Source organism: Tenrec ecaudatus, chromosome 3 (genome assembly GCF_050624435.1).
Source record: "Tenrec ecaudatus isolate mTenEca1 chromosome 3, mTenEca1.hap1, whole genome shotgun sequence".
Classification (NCBI taxonomy): Eukaryota; Metazoa; Chordata; class Mammalia; order Afrosoricida; family Tenrecidae; genus Tenrec; species Tenrec ecaudatus.
The window spans coordinates 73,457,510-73,476,650 of NC_134532.1; the positions used below are offsets into that span (position 1 = coordinate 73,457,510).

The following is a 19,141-nucleotide window of genomic DNA, read 5'->3' on the forward strand; positions in this document are numbered from 1 at the left end:
GACAACAGATGAAGGAAATTAAAACCCAGCACCTGCATGAACCGTCTTCCTGGTTTCTACTCCAAAATCATGTGGAAAATGTTTTGTTTTTCTCCGTAGGTCCGAACCAGTGTCCTACAGGAACAGAAGGACCCCCCACCAGAGGTTGCGGTAAGTATTTCTTATGTTTCCCAAAGTGCATAAATCTCTCCTAACTGAATCATTTGGATGTTTTTCTCTGGCCTCCTGCCTGGTAGCTGACAAATGAAATGGAGTTAAATTAACAGGGTGTGACCGTCTGAGGAAAAGCTGTCACACATTTGCTGGAGTGCTTGGAATTCATTCCTTGTCTCCTGAAAACCCTTCTCAAATGCATTCATATTATCTAGTCCAGCTGACGCGAGATGGGGATTGCCCTGCAGGTAGTTGAAATGTGATTCAGAGCCAGCAGCCCTGGACCAACAGGAGGTGAGGGAAATCGCAGATGTTTGCGCCACTGATGGGGAAAGGGAACCAAGCACTAGCAGTAGGACCGAAGTGTTTTCTCCTTCCTGTAGCTTCAGTACGATGATCACGCAGCTCAGAGAAAGAGGCTCCTGCAAATGTTGAGTCCGAAATCCTCCTGATGTTGTTTGTGCTGCGTATGAGTCACTAGGCCTCCAGCCTTTAACTGTGGGGGGAGCCAGACGGAAATAGGTGCTTTCTGCATAGACAAGGCCGTTGCTTTGACATCAACTCACCGAGACCTCACTTGTGTCTGAGCGCACCTGTGCTCCCGAGAGCTTTCAATGACTGATTTTTCAGAAGTAGATACCAGGACTTTGTTCGGTGATGCCGATGAATATGCACAAAGCCCAACCCTCTGGTTAGCATTGGTCTGTGTGAGCTGTGGGCACCGCCAGACAGGGAGTCCTGAGTAGATGGGGGCAGCTCTCCTATAGAAAGCTTATAAGAGGGAGTCTATGGAATATGTGCATTTAAGATAGAGGGAAATGTCTAGATGTAAATTGCGTCTAATTGAGCCAAATGACAGTCTCCTTTGGAGTTTGCCGAGATTCTACAGGCTCATGACACGGATCTTCCAGGAAGTGTGCCGAGCACTGCACTGGGTATCATTCACTTCCTCATCGACCAAGAGGCCCCTCCTCTCTTAGCTCAGGGAGCTCTCCCAAAGCAGCGAGTGATGTAGACATGGAATCAATTGAGCAGCGTGTAGTTACTCTCTGCATCTGCCCCTGGAAGGCAGGGAAAGGACGTTCTGTGCCTTCTCATGCCTGGCACAGCTTCTGGTTTCTGCTGGGGGGGGGGGGGGAAGTTGCATTAGATCGCTCCCTTCAACTGAAGTGAACCTTAGTTCTCTGCCACCCTCAGGCTTCACTCAGACCACCCCGGGCCTCTGTTAAGTCACGGCAAGAGAACCAGCATGTTCTCCCATCCTCAGGCCTGCACAGCCAAAGTCAGACGATGCTCCCTCAGCCAGACGACACTCCCTTCCTGGCTGCCTCAGTTATCCAGAGCTGCCAAGCCAAATATACCACAACCTGAGTTACTGATAACAAGAGACATGAACCGTTTCCCCATTCTGGAGGCACACCCTATTCTAACAAGCCAGTGCTGGCTCATGGGAACCTCACAGGACAATGAAGAACTGTTTCATAAGGAGTCAAAGTCTGTGACCTGCGCCAAGACAACCTACCACACCTTTGACTCTGAGTCAGTCTACTCCCAGAAAGACCCACAGACTTGAAAACGCACAGGGAGCAGTTCTACCTGCCCTGTTGGGTCACTATGAGTTATAGGGCAGAGGAGTGTGAAACAATAGTCTCACCGAGGCCACACGTTCTCCACAAAGCCTTCCCTGTCATTTCCAGCTTCTGTTGTTCCTAGTATTTCTTGACTTTAAGAGGCAGAATTTTAATCGCTGCCCTGTCTTCACATGCCTGTCTTCCCTTCTGTCTCTCTGGCCACTGGCACATGACATGTTCCTCTCTGTGTCCCGCCCTCTGTGGTCCCGCTCCTCCATCCAAACCACCAGTCACATGGGATGAGGGCCTACACTATGACTTCATCAACTTGATGATATCTACAAAGACAGGTTCTAATGAAAATGCATTCCCAAGTATCTCTGATTAGGGCGACAACATGTTTTTCTCAGTGACACTATTACACCTGGAATGTGTACAGATGTCCCCTTCTGTCCCAGAAGTCAGCCCCTGTGCCCCGTGCTGATTACAATCTGGAGGAATAGGAATGTGTGTCTTCGGAGAGAACCTTCTGTTGTTACTCTCGTCATGTCCTGTATGTTTCCTCTCTAACACTTAAGGCCCTCTGTAACTATTCATATGGTCTATTTAGTTTTGAGGTTCAAGAAATGAAGTTAACTGATTTCCCCCATTAAATGTCACTAACCTCCCCCATTCCCCACCAACTCTTCCTGTGTCTAATCTCCCTTGCCTGGTCCTAAGATAACACCATAGCCCAATTGTGTGAATTTCCCTTTATTGTTATCTCATTAAAAATCTGGGAACATGCTTATTTATTTCAAACTTCATTCTATTTTCTGAGTTTCCGTTATTTTCTTTCACCCCCATTCTTCCGCTGTTCTCCACTAGAGTCTAGAGCGGTCTGACCCTCCGGCAGCTGATGGTGGAGGGAGAACATTGGCTGGCACTCACACTTGGGCTACTCTTCCCTGGTCACGTTGTTCCACTTCTACGGCACAGAGGAAAGTTGCGGGGGGAGGGGAGAAGGTTTCCTTCTGTGCTTGCCCATGTGAAGGGGGAGGATTCTCTTCTTTGCTCCTCCGTGTGGCAAATATGTAAATGCTGATTTTTTTAAATGGGACAAGGTGTGGGTATTACTGGAGGCCTTTGGCATCTTCCCACTGTCTATTTCCCTGTTATGGAAAGACATGAACTAATAATTGAAGCCTCGAGTTGGCAACATAGGAAGACTCTGTGGGCCAAACATTGAACAATGTAGACAGCACCAGAAGAGGTAAAGAAGACAGTCGGTGTCCCAACAAAGCAGTCGACATTCCGCTATTTCAGGAGATAACAGATGAGTAATTAGCAAAAAGAAAAAGAAAAAGCCCCAGGAATTGATGGAGTACAAATTGAAATGCTTCAATAAGCTGATGAAGCACTGGAAGCGCTCACCCGTGTATGCCAAAAATTTCAGAAGACAGCTACTTTGACAACTGACTGAAAGAAATCTACATTTGCATCTATTCTAAAGAATGGCAACCCAACAGTTTGAACCAATTATAGGACAGTATCATTCATATCACAGGCAAGGAACATTTTGCTGATGATCAGCCAACATTAGCTGTAGCAGTCCTTGGACAGGAAGCTGCCAGATACTCACGCTGGATTCAGAAGAAGACATGGAACAAGGGATATCATTTCTGATGTTAGATGGATCTTGGCTGAAAACAGAGAATACCATAAAGATGTTTACTTGTATTTTGTTGACTGTGCGAAGGCATTGGAGTGTGTGGATCATAGCAAATTATGGATAGCCTTGAGAAGAATGGGAATTTCATTGTGCTCATGCAGAATCTGTGCAAGGTCAAGAGGCAGCTTGGCTAACAGAACAAGAGAATCTTGCATGGTTTAAAATCAGGAAAATGTGTATCAGGGATGCATCCTTTTACCCCACTCCTTAATCTGCGTGCTGAGCAAGTAATCAGAAAAGCTGGATTATATGAAGAAAAACGTGAAATCAGCATGGGAGAAAGTCTGCAATATCCAGATGGCACAACCTTGCCTGATCTAAGTGAAGAGGGCTTGAAGCACTTGCTCCTGAAGATCAAGGATCGCAGCCTTCAGGATGGATCGCAACTCAGGGTAAAGACCAGAATCCTCAAGGCTGGACCAGTCGGCAACATCATGAGAATGTAAAAGAGATGGGAGTTTCAAGGATTTTGTCTCGCTTGGATCCACAAACAATGCTCACAGAAGCAGTCATCATGAGAAATGACACTTTGCATTAGGTAAATGTGCTGCACAAGACCTCTTTAATGTATTGTAAAACAAGGATATTACTCTGAGAACTTATGTGTGCCTGCCCTGAGCTATAGTATATTTTCAATCACCTCATATTCATGGGAAAGTTGGGCATTGAATAAGGAAGACAGACGAAGAAACGATGCGTTTGAATCGTGGTGCTGGCAAAGAATACTGAATGTGCCGTGGACTGCCGAAAGAACAAACACATCTTTCTTGGAAGAAGTAGAGCCAGGATATTCCTCAAAAGCAAGGATGGTGAGACTGCGTCACTGTTGACATGTTATTAGGAGAGACTCGTCCCTGGAAAAGGAAAACATGCTAAAGCAGAGCGGCGGAAGAGAGCAAAGCCCTCCACAAGATGGTCGGACACAGTGGCTGCAGCAATGAGCTCAGACAGAAAGAAAGATCGTGCGGACAGTGTTCTGTGGTCCATCGGGGCGCCAAGAGCCAGAACTGACTTGAAGGCTCCTAACCAGAATGACAGCAGGCTGTATACATTGGACCCTTATGAAATGCACATGCATTTGCTACCCTCCACAGAAGAATGCACCCCAAACCATTGGTGTTTCTAAGCTCATCTCAGCCCTCCCTCCGCAGCCCCTTTTCACAGTGCCAGCAGCAGAAGGTAGTAGACCTTCAAAGGTGTTAAATGGAGAGAAAATGACTAGCCTTCAGTATAGTGAAGGTAAAGTATTGTGGCACCTTTTTGTACCTGGATGCCCTGGCATGTGGGAATAAAGCCATCTTCCTTGAGTACAATGGGGATTAGGCTCTTTTCCTAAATAGTACATCTTCCACATTGCTGATCTCTCTCTCTCTCTCTCTCTCTCTCTCTCTCTCTCTCTCTCTCTCTCTCTCTCTCTCTCTCTCTCTCTCTCTCTCCTAATACTACCCCTTCCATAAATGGATATGTGGGCTCTGCTGAGAGGCAGTGTTCTCTAACTGGCTGCTCTCCGTGAGCCTTGTGATGGGTTTCCGATGTGAGTTCCCTGAGCTTAGAATGTGGCATAACTTGATAAATCGTGTTTATTTCTTCGGCAGGGGCTCAGCTCTAACTCTTAGACCCAAAGAAAAATCCCAGTGGGCTTTCTGTAACAGGGCAAAGGATCGTGAAAAACAGTAGCGTCAAAGAAACAGATTTGAGTTTCTCATACAAGAAGTCCAAAGGAAACATATTCAGGGCCCTTCCAATCTTCTCTTCCTCCTTTTGTAGAGTATTGTCTAATCTAGCCCTTGTACATCCACCCATCACATTCTAGGTCACAAATGGGCAAACAGCTTAGATTAGCTGATACTGTTCCTTTAATTATGGAAAGCATTCGCTTGCTGGGCAACTGCTGTTTGTAGACTGCCACTGACACATTATTGTGGATTGCTGAGTCCCTAGCTAGCAGAACATGTAGGTGCATTTTCCATGTGAATAAAATCTAGGTTCTATTAGCAATGATCTATGGGCAGAATGACGACAAGGCAGACAATTAGCAGCCTCTCCAAACTCCTATTTTATGTTCAGCTCCGCGATAGCAAAGCCCTTGTTTATTTTGTTCACTCTAATATTCCTAGCGTTGTGCTTGGGAATTAGCAAATATTTGATAGATGTATTGGATGAATCAGGAAGCACACCAGGCTTCTGTCTTGGCAAATGTCTACTATTTTTTTAGAACTGCCAAAGAAGGAGGCACGGGTTGCTCATTTTATTACTCACCAGAACTCCTTGAAATGCCAATTATTATTACCAAGATAAATCCTAACACCTGCCGTGAAGGAACCGAGAGGTGTGCACGTCAGCCCACCTCGGCTTCCTGGCATTCGCAGAGGCATGCGATATTGCATAGTGAAGATTTAACGTGCATTAAGCAATAGGTGTGCCACCATTTTGCATATACGTTATCAAATGTCCTCAGATACTTCTTTGGAAACAGGAAAGGGGATCAAGGGTTTTAGGTCCTTGACCAACGACACAGAGCTGGGAACAGCCCTGCCATTACAGGTGCATCAGACAGTCCTTGCCTTCTCAGGTACTCCAATTAAAAACACAAAAGAAAAGGTTGAACTTTTTGTTTCGTTTTCTACTTTTCTTTGGCTTCTTCAGTGACATTTTTTGCCTCCACCTAAACATTTTCTCCACGAGAGTGTCAAACAGATGCCAATCTGTGCTCTAAGACATGTTGAGGTCTGTTTGTAATAAGAATAAAACCTTTATAAGATGACTTTGCTGTAAACATTTGAAAAGTTTGTCTTGACTATTATCTTTTAACCAATTCCCTCTCTCTAATGTGGCTTCCCATGGTAAGGTGGCTTTTTTTTTATGGTTTATACATTTCTATCTTTTTTTAAAAAACATTTTATTAGGGGTTCATACAACTCTTATCAGAGTCCATACATATACATACATCAATTGTATAAAGCACATCTGTATATTCTTTGTCCTATTCATTTTCAAAACATTTACTCTCCACTTAAGCCCTTTGAATCAGGTCCTCTTTTTTTCCCCCTCCCTCCCCGCTCCCCTCTCCCTCATGAGCACTTGATAATTTAGATTATTATTTTGTCATATCTTGCCCTATCTGGCGTCTCCCTTCACCCCTTCTCTGTTGTCTGTCCCCCAGGGAGGAGGTCACATGTAGATCCTTGTAATCGGTTCCCCCTTTCCAACCCACTCGCCCTCTACTCTCCCAGTATCGCCTCTCACACCCCTGGTCCTGAAAGTATCATCCGCCCTGGATTCCCTGTGCCTCCAGCTCCTATATGCACCAGTGTACAACCTCTGCTCTATCCAGACTTGCAAGGTAGAATTTGGATCATGGTAGTTGGGGGAGGAAGCATCCAGGATCTGGGGGAAAGCTGTGTTCTTCATCGGTACTGCATCATACCCTGACTGACACATCTCCTCCCCTAGACCCCTCTGTGAGGGGATCTCCAGTGGCCGACAAATGAGCTTTGGCTCTCCACTCTGCACTTCCTCCTTGTAGCCTTTACTTGTTAATATTGATGGTCAAGAAACAGAGCCTGTGCTCTGAGAAAGGGCCAGTCCTGTAAGTGATGCTCATGAGATGCTGTAGATCAGACTTTTGAGGTCTGCTGCTGCTCTTTAGCCTTTTAAAAGTTATAACACATCTCTTTTTTTTGTTTCTGTTGTTAAATCAATGTATTAGTGATATATGTATATATCATATATATTTATACCAATGTATTAGTGATATAGGTGTATATATATATATATATATATAACTTCTATCCCAGCACTGTCTAATTGAAATATAAAGTGAGCCACAAATGGAGGTTGCATATGTAATTTAAAATTTTCTAACAACTCTTTAAAAAGAGGAAAACTGGTCAAATTAACTATACTAGCACCTTGATTAGACTTACAATAGGATGATTTGAAAAAAACTCATGGTAAAATTCCAGTATCTTTTCATTTAATTTTTCCACAAACTTTTTGAAGATCCCTAGGATATAGAATATCAGGAGTTTGAAAGTGATTTAATCAAATACTTAGTGTTTTCTGTAAGTATTTGATTAAAAACAGCAAGACTACCAGTTTGAATTCACCCAGAGGTGCCATGCTTCTGAAAGGTCAAAACCAAACCAAACCAAAACACACACACAGAACCTAGACCCATTTCTGCCCTCTGACTCTCAAAACTCACTGATGGCTTTTAGTCCGTCGGGACTCATGGTGACCCTATAGGACAGATCAGAACGCACTGCGTGGTTACCCACGATTGTATTAGAAAGCCTCATCTGTCTTGTGGGGAGCAGCTGGTGGTTTGGACCCCCTGACCTTGAGGTTAGCACCCCAACACATAAATTTCAACTCACCGTGACCATCTAGGACCGAGGAACACTGGCCCATTGAGTTTCCAAGGCTGTAAATCTTCAGGGGAGCAGGCTGCCTCCTCCTTCTCTCATGGAGCACCTGATTGATGGAAACAGCTGGCCACGTGCTTCACAAGTATGCCAGTGGGGATCCAAACACCATGGAAAAGTTCTGCTCCCCACACATGGGGTCTCCATGGGCTGGAATCCGTCAATGGCAAGCCTTTATATTGATCATTTCAAAATGCAATCACTAGGAAACTATTAATGTTATATTTTACATATTTTCCCTGCTAAAGCTCTCAAATCCAATGTGCATTTTACATTTGCTTTGGGGTAGCCAGTGGACATCCTTAAAGTGGTTTCCAGTGGGTGTGAGTTCTTGTATCTCACTGTGGTTTTGATTTCAAAACCAAACTCCCATCCACACAGCTGAATCCAAAGGTAGGACTGTCCCTGTTGGGTTCTAAGTGTGTTAATTTACAGGAGTAGAAAACTGGTCGTCCAAAACTGCTGACCTTGGGGTTAGCAGCCCCAGGTGTCACCCACTACACCAGCTTGTTTTTTGTGATTTTTAATTAGTATTTCCCTAATGACTGATGATACTGAGTACCTTTTGCTGTCTTATGTTAAAAGCCAAAAACCAAACCAGACTCATAGCCATTGAGTTGAGTGCAATTTACATCTGCTCTATAGGACACAGTTTACAAGTGCCCGCTAGTGGTTCCGAGAATGTGAATATTTATGGGAGCAGGAAATCCCATCCGTCTCCCTTGCAGCCACTGGTGGAGTCAAACTACTGACCTTGGAGTTAATAACCATGCCAACATGACTAATTTTAACTGAAGACCATTGAGACCCAAAACTCATCAGTAGACAATGGTATAGCCCATCACAGAAGGGTCAGAAAGAAGGGATGAGTCAACCGGGATGAAGTATAGTACTGATGAAACACACAATATTCCTCTGCTTCCTTGAGGTTTCCCCACCTGCCACTATCATGACCCCAGGCCTGCCTTTCACTGCGGGCTAGACTGAAACATGTACACAGGTACAGATAAGAGATAAGAGCTCACGACACACGGAATCCAGGAACAGGAATGGGAATAGCAATACCAGGAGGGGAGGTAGGGGGAAGGAGGAGAGAAGGGAGAAAACGGAAACCAATCACAATGATTGACACATAACCCCCCACCCCTCAGGGGATGAATAACAGAAATCATGGGGAAGGGAGACAGTGGTTGATGTAAGATATAAAAATAATAATAATTTATAAATTATCAAAGGGTCACAAGGGTGGGGGTGAGGGAGGGAAAAAGAGGGACTGATACTAAGGGCTCAATAGAAAGTAAATATTTAGAAAATTATAATGGCAACATGTATAAATATGCTTGATAAAATTAATGTATGGATTGTTATAAGCTGCAGAAACCCCCACTAAAACTATCTTTGAATCAAAAAGAAAGGGAAATCCTCACTGATAGCCACGACATTCCAAAGATCATGAAGAGACACAGGACCAGGTTGTGTTTTGTTCGGTTACACATAAAATCCCTGTGAGGAGATGATTCGGTGGCAACTAACGACCACATAATTTGAGCACATACTCCTGGTGAGGATAATGTGCATAGACTTCCAGCCCGATGGTACTGGGTATGGCACTTAGTCCTGTGGGCTCTGGAATACCTCCTCACGTAATCCTACTTTCCCGGGAACCATTGAGGGCCTGCTACACAGAGGTATGAAACCTTGATGAGCAGTCTGGATATCTGTGACTTGCTCCGAGCCCCCTACGGAGCCTGGTAGGCTAAGCTGTTTATTTGTACGCTCCCCACAGAGGGAGGCCAGAGTGTGACGCAGATGTCCCACTTTTTTTTCCCACTCTGCTTGAGAGTGATTGAAATCGTGCATCAAGCAATTTAATGATCATCTGCTGTCGGGCCCTTACACTGGAATAATACTTGTGATGATTGTACTGTCATAAGCAAGCAAGGAAGGTCAGAGCCACACGCTGTGTAGGCACAGAGCCCCTCAGAAGGAAAGGGAATTGCCACCTGTCCTGGCAATGAGGCTCAGCATGATGAGGATGAAAGAATGCCACATGGAAAAGCCAGAAACCCGCACTCTAGCTTAGACTCGGACTATAAACTAGGTCTGTTGCTATGTGAAAGCCAGTCACTCCTATGGGCTCCAGGCCTCCATCTACAGACTGACAATGCCCTGAGGTTTCTCCGAGCCTTAACAGATTATGAAGACTCCTTACACCCTAAGGAGCACTCCACATGAACTAACAAGAGTGTGACCTATAGGCAATTATGCATAGCATGAGCTCAATAAATAATAATTGTGGAAGACTTAGTAGCCCCACTACTTTTCCCCCCACTACTCTTACCTAGAATTTCTACTAATTTTTATTATTTAGCTTATCTTTCTTCTTACATTGTATAGTCATTTCTCATAGATTTTTAAAATACTTTTTAGGTGTCTATTTAAGATGAACTTAAATATTTTAATGCATCTACATTTGGCGTCCCCACTCATCTTTCAATTCCCCCTTCTCTGAGGGTTTGCTTGGTGCCGTGATGCTGGAAGTTATGAAATTGATGCGTCAAATACCAGTAGGGTCACCCATGGTAAACAGGTTCCAGGAGAGCTTCCAGACTAAGAATACACTAGGAAAAAGGAATAGACAGTCTATTTCTGAGGGATTATCTCCTGGAAACCTTACCCATCAAAGTGGGACATTGTCTGGTGGAAGGGACTCCAAATATGATGGGGGAAGAACTGCCTCCTCCGAGCAGAGAGAACCTCAGTTAAGTGAATGGAGAAAAGTTTCCGGGACCTTCATTTGCTCGTCAGGTACCACGCTGAATGGGAAGAAACAGCTGCGAACATCCTTTGATAATAGGCACCTAGAATGTACAAAGTGTGAATTTAGGGCAGTTGAAAGTTGTCAAAAATGAAATAGAATACACAAATATCAAAATTCTGGGATTAGTGATCTGAAATAGATGTATAGTGGCCTTTGGAATCAGATAGTCATACGGTTTCCTATGTCAGGGATCACTCGTTCAAGAAGAAGAATATCATATTCATCATCAAAAAGAACATTGTAAGCTCTGTCTTGAAGTATAACGTGTGTGTAAAAGGATACTTCCTATATGCTTATGAGGTGGTCCAATGAATATAACTAGTATTCAAATTTATGTACCAATCACTAAAGTCAGAGATAAACAAATGGAAACATTCTACTGACCCTTTCAGTCAGAAATTGATCAAACATGCACTGATGAATCAAGACATATTGATAATTATTAGATATTGGGATGCAAAAATTAAAAACCAAGGGAAAGTGAAACCTAGCGTTCATAATCAAAACAAAGCTAGAAATCACATGATAGAAAGAAGTGTGCAAGAACAAAAATGTTTTCATTGCACTTACTTTTAAAATGTAAACAGTGACTATATATGAGGTGGTACCCCAAAACCGGATTTCTTTTCAAAGTTATGTATTTAAATTTTTTTTCAAAACTACCTTATCACCTTCAAAGTACTCTCCATTACACTTAATACTTTAGTGAAATCTGTGATTCCTTTCTTGGAAACATTTTTGAAACTCATCTGCGTGGCTAATGGCACCTCCCTCATATTTTTTCTTTACCTCTTCTACGTAGTCAAATCACTGTCCTTTTAGGACCCTCTGTATTTGCAGAAACAAAAAGAAGTTGCACGGAGCAAGGTCAGGTGAATAAGGTGCGTGGGGCAAAGAGACATGCTGTTTTTTTGTCAAAAACTGGCACCCTGAGATGGCTGCGTGAGCAGGTGCATTGTTGTGGTGGCAAAATCAGTCCCCTGTCTGTCACAAATCGGGCCTTTTTTATCACACACTGTTAACACAATTTTATTAACACCTCTAACTAGAAATCTTGATTAACAGTCTGATCTGGTGGAACAAACTTCAAATGCACTACAAGTTGATATTCTTGTCTGTTCAGGAAATTGATGGTTGTCTAGAATAAGGTTTGTCATCTATCGACATTTTACCTTTATTGAAATGATAAAACCATGTGTACATCTGAGGATTTTTTTTCCCATAGTGCTGTCCCGGTAAGCTGTGTTCAACATCACGACAGTTTGTTTCTGTGACATTTTTCCAGAGTAGGAAACAAAACTTCACAGCCACACACTGCTCTCTTAAATCGGCCATCACAAAAAAAAAACAAACGCTGTTTGAGTGAAATTGCTTTTATGAAAGCATTCACTGTGATCAGAGAGAACCTTCCCAGGTGACATCACAGGGTGCACTAACTCAGAGTGTATTGCTGATGCTCACCCAATGGGGGAAAGTGCTTATTATGTAAGCTCTACTCTGCCCAACACAATTCTTTTTTTTGGGGGGGTGGGGGGTGGGAACACCATCGTACATGGGCCTTAGCAAATGGAATACACAAGGATCAAGTGGATTCTATCTGTGGGAAGAAACAGAGGTCTATGGTGTACATGACCCCAGCCATGGTCTGTTCAGTCACACCTACGCATGTGCAAGCTGGACCCCGAATTAAGGCCAGAGAATTATCGGTGCCCTTGTATTCTGGTGTTGCCAAAGAATATTGAGAATACCATAAAGTGGCAGAAGAACCAACAAATCTATGTTTGAGGAAGTATAGCGAAGGCGTTTGTTAGAATTAAGTAGAATGATGCAGGAGGAAATATTGGTGATGGAATCAGGAAAGGAGGAGGTGGATGGAGGAGAGCTCTGCCTCTCGCCAGCAGGGACATCAGGGGAGATCCGCTATGGTCCTCCCTCTGTCCTTCTTTGTGATAGGTGTCATGATTATGGGTCCTTGTGGATACATTAAATTAACCACGGTGCCAGCTGATACTTAGGAGACACTTCATTTTTGTGTAAGGAGATGTGGTGCTGTTGTCAGGTAAGTACTGTATTGTGAACTACAAGGTCAGTAGTTTAGACCCACAGCTTCCTCTTCAGAAGAAAGATGAGGCTGCTTTACAAAGATTTACAGAAATTATCCATAGGGTCACCAAAGTCAGAATATACCCAGGGACAGAGGGTGTTGGTCCTTATTTATCTGGCACTCTGAGAGTGTAGTGAATTATGCATTGAGATTAAAAAAAATCATTTGTTAACTGGAAGATCAGTGGTTCGAACCTACCAGTTGTTCCATAAGAGGTAGGTGAGGCTGCGTAAATATTTAAAGTCTCCAAAACCCAAATGAGCAGTTCTACTCTGTCTTGTAGGCTTGCTATGTGTCAGAATTTACTGGATGGCAATGAGTTTGGCATGGTTTGTTTGCTATTAAGACGTATGTCTGAATTATTCAAGTTTAATCCTCATAACAACGCTTACTAGAAAGATATTGTCATATGCAGTGTTCTTTGGCTGGGATTAAGCCTGGAGGCCTAGAGTTAATTGAATACAGTTCCCCAAATGATTGAACTTTTGAGGGAAAAGAAATGGGAGAATCCATGCCTGAGCCCCTCAGCCAGTGAGGAGCCTGAGGTTGGGAGAAAGGATTTTCTTACCAGGACAGACTAATGGATTTGGGACTATATTTTAAGCCTCTGAGGTTCAGTTTTAGCAAAGGCTTACTCTCTCTCTCTCTCTCTCTCTCTCTCTCTCTCTCTCTCTCTCTCTCCTTTTTAAAGAAATTCCTCCTGATCTTGGAACCCCTGGTTTAGCAGTAATATTGAGGTTTAGAATTACAGAAACATCACTTAAGAAGACACCAAAACCCTTACTCCTTCAGCAATATTTCAGATGTAAGCTAATTTTAAAGCAAATTTTCTGAAATAAGATGGGACCCACTGCCGTGAGAACAAAGATAAAATGACTTTTTTCCCATGCAGTTACACTTGTACCGGGGTGCTGCACGCTATTTTTCTCTTTGTGGGGATTCGTATTACTTTAGAAACCAATTTGTCATTTTAGAGTCACTCCGATGACTATTCAGAAGGATGATTGCTTTGTTTTCCCCCTTCGGGGCTCGTGGTTCGAGGATTATTTGAAGCAAGGTGAAGCAAGCACACGCACACCAGCTAGAAAATATATCCAGAGGCCACCTCACTTGGTGGTGGTGCAGTGTGACTTGATTCCACATTGCCTTTTAAATGCATGATTTAACCGGTGCCTTGGCTGCGACAATGTGCTCAACCACAGGAACAGCTGTGGACAGGGCACAGGACCGGGCGGTGTTTCCTTCCGTTGCACTGGGGACCCCGGTGAGTTCAAACCGATTCGATGGCACCTAGCACCATTTATGGGAGAGCCTCCATGTGCGGGATTTTGTTTTGTTTCTTTAGAAGAAAGACATTGATATTTATATCCAACTAACACTTCTGGCTTGACACGTTTCACAATGGCATGCTATCATTCCATGTCACAAACGGATTTTAACGGGATGTGTTATTTCTGTGAGCTCATGTGTTGCTCTGTGAAACCGAGCATGGTACTGACAGTTGGGATATAACAGATCCCCCCCGAGCCTCCCTTCCTAGCACACCGCTCCCATAAACGATTCAACAGCAGACCTATGGCAGGGCCCTTCTGTTCCAAACACCAGAGTTGGCACAAGGATGGGCAAGCCAAAGACACTGCTTCCACAGAGGTTCCTGGTCTCACGGAGCAGCCAGACAGACATTCCGGGACTGTGCGCACACATTCCCTTGCAGCTGTGCCTCCTGGTGTGGCTGGAACTGCTCTCTGAAAATAGCCCCCCACCTGTCGCTCCTTGCCCGTTCCAGTCCGGGGAATTTGCGGCTTCAGTTGCCTAGAGACCATCATCCTTTCAGGACGTGTGCCGTTGGGTTTTCTTCATTCTCAAGCTATCTGTGGCTCAAAAGGCAAAGGTCACAATGTTTGAAAATTGGGCATTGTGACAGTTTTTATCAGTTACAAATCCTTTTTTATTAAGAACAGTAAATGAGAGGTGGGGATGAGTGGCCGTGAATGTTAGCGAAAGAGGAGGTAAAAGAAAGATCTCTGTAGAATATTGCTCACTGCTGTCGTGCGAAACCCACCCACTACACAAGGGCTTAGTGTTGCACAAGTCCATTCACTGTAGTCATTTACAGCAACTGCAAAATAAACTCACTGCCACTGAGTCAATTCTGGCTCAGAGTAACCCTGTCGGACTGAGTAGAACTGCCCTTGCAGGTCCCTGAGACTGTGACGCTTTGAGTTGCACCTTCCTCCCATGGAGCGGTTGGTGAGTTCAAACTGCTGACCTCCTGGGTAGTGGCCGAATGCATAACCACCGCACGATCAGGGCTCTTTAACAGTTTACAGGTATTGATAAGACAGAGCATTTCTCTCCTATGTACTAGAGGGAGGGTCTTCACAGAGTTTGTGGGGGGGAAGTCCATGATCTTTTCACCCCATTTTATCTAGAACTTTCTGAAGCCCCTTCATCCTTAGAAAGCTATTATTTATGGTTTCCGTTCTCTTGTCATCCACACGTAAGGATTGAGTGGCCTACTGTACACTAGGCAGTGGGGCTTTAAGAGAAAACAAAAATTAAATTCCTTGTGGATCTTTAAATGCCGATCTTTTGAGCTGGCAAAGGAAATTATGCAATGAAATTTATCTTCTGTCCGATGGTTATGTAAGTGCCAATGGGGAAAAGGGCACGGGGTAAGGAACAGAGACAGACCAGGTATGCAGGGGGAGAGGTGTCCCCTTCCAGGGGGCTATGCCAGAGGGCTGCTCTGGGAGGTGATGTAACTGGCTTTGCCCCGCTGGATCTCTCCAAGGCTCTTGCTGATGCTGTTTGCAGAAGAGCTGCCTTCATTCCTGATGAATGCTTTTTGCATCCATGCGTCTTCCCTGCCTTCATCCACGCGTACCCATGAACCTATCCCAAGAGTTTATTTATTTCCACAGACACTCTATTTTCACCTAAGATTGTTCCCCACCTCTTCATTTAATCTCACATTTGTCTGGGCTTTGGTGGCTTCGTGTCTCAATCTTTCTTTGATTTTTAAGTTACTTAATTAAGTTTAGAATTAATTACATAGAGGCATCTCCTACTTTAGAACTCGGTGTATTTACTTTTAATTCTTTGTCAAATCGCTCTTCTAAGGCAGAGCTCTGAAAAGAGGGAGGGCAAGTCTGAGCTGAAACTTCTCTTTCTTAGGCTCAAAAATCTCTCAGTGTAAATGCAGCTTTTCGTATATTGAGTAAGTGCGAAATTTCCCTTCAAAACTAGGATAATTGGCCTCATATTCCTTAAGTCTAGGTACTTATTGCAACACAGCCCAGCAGCAAACTGTGAAGACAGAATGCTCTGGAAGACAGAGCATTGGCCTTTGGAGGCTATTGGCGTGTTCCGCAGCAATAGCATCCGTAAAAGGATGGTTTTGTTACTTTCTTGTTTGTCCTCGACCTTGACAGAAGAGTGAGAGATTTTATTTATGCGTGCCACAGTGTTATGACTTTTGAATCCCAAGTAGCCAGGGAAGTTAGAAAGAAATAAAAATCCTTTTCATGTGGGGAAGAAAACAAAAGGCGAGGCAGTGTATTGTTTACATTATGAGTCGAAGAAGGTAGAAAGTAGATGCTCCAAGACGGTCAGCACCAGTCTGGTAGGTTGAAAGAGCTATTTTAGAAACTCTAGCTGGCTAAGTCGCGTTCTTCTTATTTATGCTGGAATAAAATTGTCTCCTGCTCGTATAGCAAGCACAAAGAAAACAAACACAACTAAACGTTTCTGTGAGGAGGGAGAAATATAGCGTTGCTATTTATAGCTGGCACAGAGTCTCACATAAAAATAGCTCCAGCCAACAGATTCGCTCACATGTGGAGGACAAAGTTGTTGCTGCCGGTGATTGAGGAACTCTAGTGAGAAGCCCACAGCCGGGGTAAATATTGAAAGTTCGTCACCATCCTTTTTACTTTACTTCAGTTTTTTAATGGGGGAGAAAATGACAGTTAAAGGAGCAGTCCCGGCTGTGTGGAAGGAAAAAGGAGGCCTTTACCCCCCTTCCATCTGACCCCACGGAGTGGCGATATTTTTAGTTGAATGTCTGTGTGAAATACTTGTCAGCCCGAGACATTTAATATTTCATTCTAACAAAGACTAATTGTAGATGATGAGTGTGACAGCAACATTAGGAAGAATCCCAGACATTAATGAAACCTGCTCTCTTTCATTTTCAGCGAAGCTTCTTGGGCTCTGCCAGTTTTAAGGTCGGGGAGCTGCTGAAGTCGAAGGGACAACTGCTGGTCCTCAGCTTGAGGTGGGTCTGAAACGCGGTGAGAGGCTGTGCACAGTCGGGACAGCCCGTGATAGGTATCTGTGGCCATTTGTCTTTGGAAGTCATCATTCTCACACATGGTTTCGATAACAACTCTCAAATATCTTCAGGCTTTAACAAGTTTTAGTGAAACACCAATTATTCAAGTTCACATTTGAATTCACCTTTCGGCGTATCAACCCTTGAATGAAAACCAATGAAATTATCAATAGAAGTGTGACATTCTTTGAAAGTAATCAAGTCAGAAATAAATAACCATGGCAATCATATTGTTAAATGACTTTTCTGTTATTTATCAAAATGTTATTTTTACTGATCAAGTTTTTTTCTAGGCTTGAACCTTGTTTTCTCTCTTTTTAAACCTTATTTTGTCACTTTTATATTATTAAACATGAAGCATGAATAAGTTACGGTAGACTCATTGAAACAAATGATAGATCGTATCTAATTTGGAATGTGAATGTGATTTGTTTTGATTCAGAAAGTGAGACAGCAGTCTTCAGGAAGAGTTATAATATTTTTTAAAACAAAGACGAGGATTGACTAGAATAATGATTTTTGGTAGCTTCATAATAAGTTTGAGCCCAAATTCTGTTGTTTTCTAACTGTAAAACAACTTTTAGAATTTAATGGGTGATAGAACTGCATTTCATTATTTTTATATTGTACGTGAATATAAAAATTATGTAAAACACTCTTGTAAATTCAGATGCTCTTATTTAAATGAAATGCAATGACTAGTGCAAAGGAAGCAACAATGTCCTGCGTTTCTTTACCTCCCCTCCCCAAAGGATGCGCAGCCAACCATTTATTGCAGTTAATGATGTGACTCATGCTGGACTCAGCGCAGCTGACTCTCTCTCTCTCTCTCTCTCTCTCTCTCTCTCTCTCTCTCTCTCTCTCTCTCTCTCTCTTTTTTTTGTGGTGTTCCTTGATCCTTAGAGCTTTGCTCTGTAGTTTAAGAGATCGCATACAGTAATTGAAAGTAAATCATACTGCAAGCTGTTAAAAAAAAGTGTTGTTGGATTCCGATGAGGCTGTTCTCTTCTGTCCAGCTTCTTTTAGGTTGTGACTTTGAAATATCTGTTGTTGTATTTTATGGCATTTAAACTCTATAAATACTGTCAATCTTTCTATGCACTATAATGTATATTTTATAGTTTTGTAACATTGCTTCAATAAAACTCTTCAGCTGCAGATTGCCATGTGAAAATATGGAGGGAGGAGTAAGAAAGAACCAAAACCTCGCTCTGCCCAAACCAAGCCCTCCGCCATAGAGTTGATAGAAGAGGATTTGGTATCTTAACATGATCCGTTATCACCGTCGCATGTCTGTTGGCTCTGGAATCATTAGATAACTCAGAGCAATGAGTCTCTGTTGTTGAGCTGCCATCCAGTTGGCCCTCCGCCCTGTGCACAGCAGGCTGGAACGCTGCAAGAGCAAGCGGTGGTTCTCGTGTTTTCTAGATCAGATACGGGGTCTTCAAAAAGTTTGTGAGAAAAGTCATTCAATATTTCCGGGAAGTCTTTTAATTCCCCTTGTACATTTTTGTTCTCATGTTGCTGACTCTGAGGCCAAGCATTGATTATGTCATAACTATCACTAATGTCACCATCATACTACATAGCAGTGCAACATTTTGATAGGACCGTTGAAACAGAAATCAAAGGAGTAGAAACTTGTAGTGAGTGAAAATTGGTGAACAGATAAAATAATCTAAAGAAACCAGAAGGGAAAGAAAGGGTCAAATCTAGAGCATTGCACTAGGAAGAAAATGTGTATATAGTAACTTCAAATTTAGATGAAATCAAGACAAATATCCACTCTTAAATTTATTACCCTGGAGTTTTTTTTTAGTCATTCAAATTTGCCTCTTTAAAAGGAAAATCAATTTCAACAAAAAAACAATATACTTTTCCGGAAAAAATAAATAATTTTACAAAACCAAGTTTGAAGTGACTAAAGTTATATTTTCTTCCCTTTGTATACTCTGCCAAATATATAGATTTATCACTTTATAAATCAAGTAGATGTAGACTGCTAATAGCTTCCTGAT

General features: G+C 42.9%; 1 protein-coding gene across 3 annotated transcripts in view; it reads left to right on the top strand.

The window, feature by feature from the left end:
• The window catches only part of INPP4B (inositol polyphosphate-4-phosphatase type II B), a 975,417-nt gene that overhangs the window by 632,307 nt on the left and 323,969 nt on the right, over window positions 1–19,141 (top strand). For 2 of the 3 annotated variants that reach the window (XM_075543753.1, XM_075543752.1), the window contains 2 exons: window positions 100–150; window positions 16,987–17,066. In XM_075543753.1, the coding sequence (XP_075399868.1) occupies window positions 100–150; window positions 16,987–17,066 (131 nt within the window). Of the gene's footprint in view, window positions 1–99; window positions 151–16,609; window positions 16,689–16,986; window positions 17,067–19,141 lie in introns of those variants that run through there. The other variant, XM_075543754.1, reaches the window with a different exon arrangement.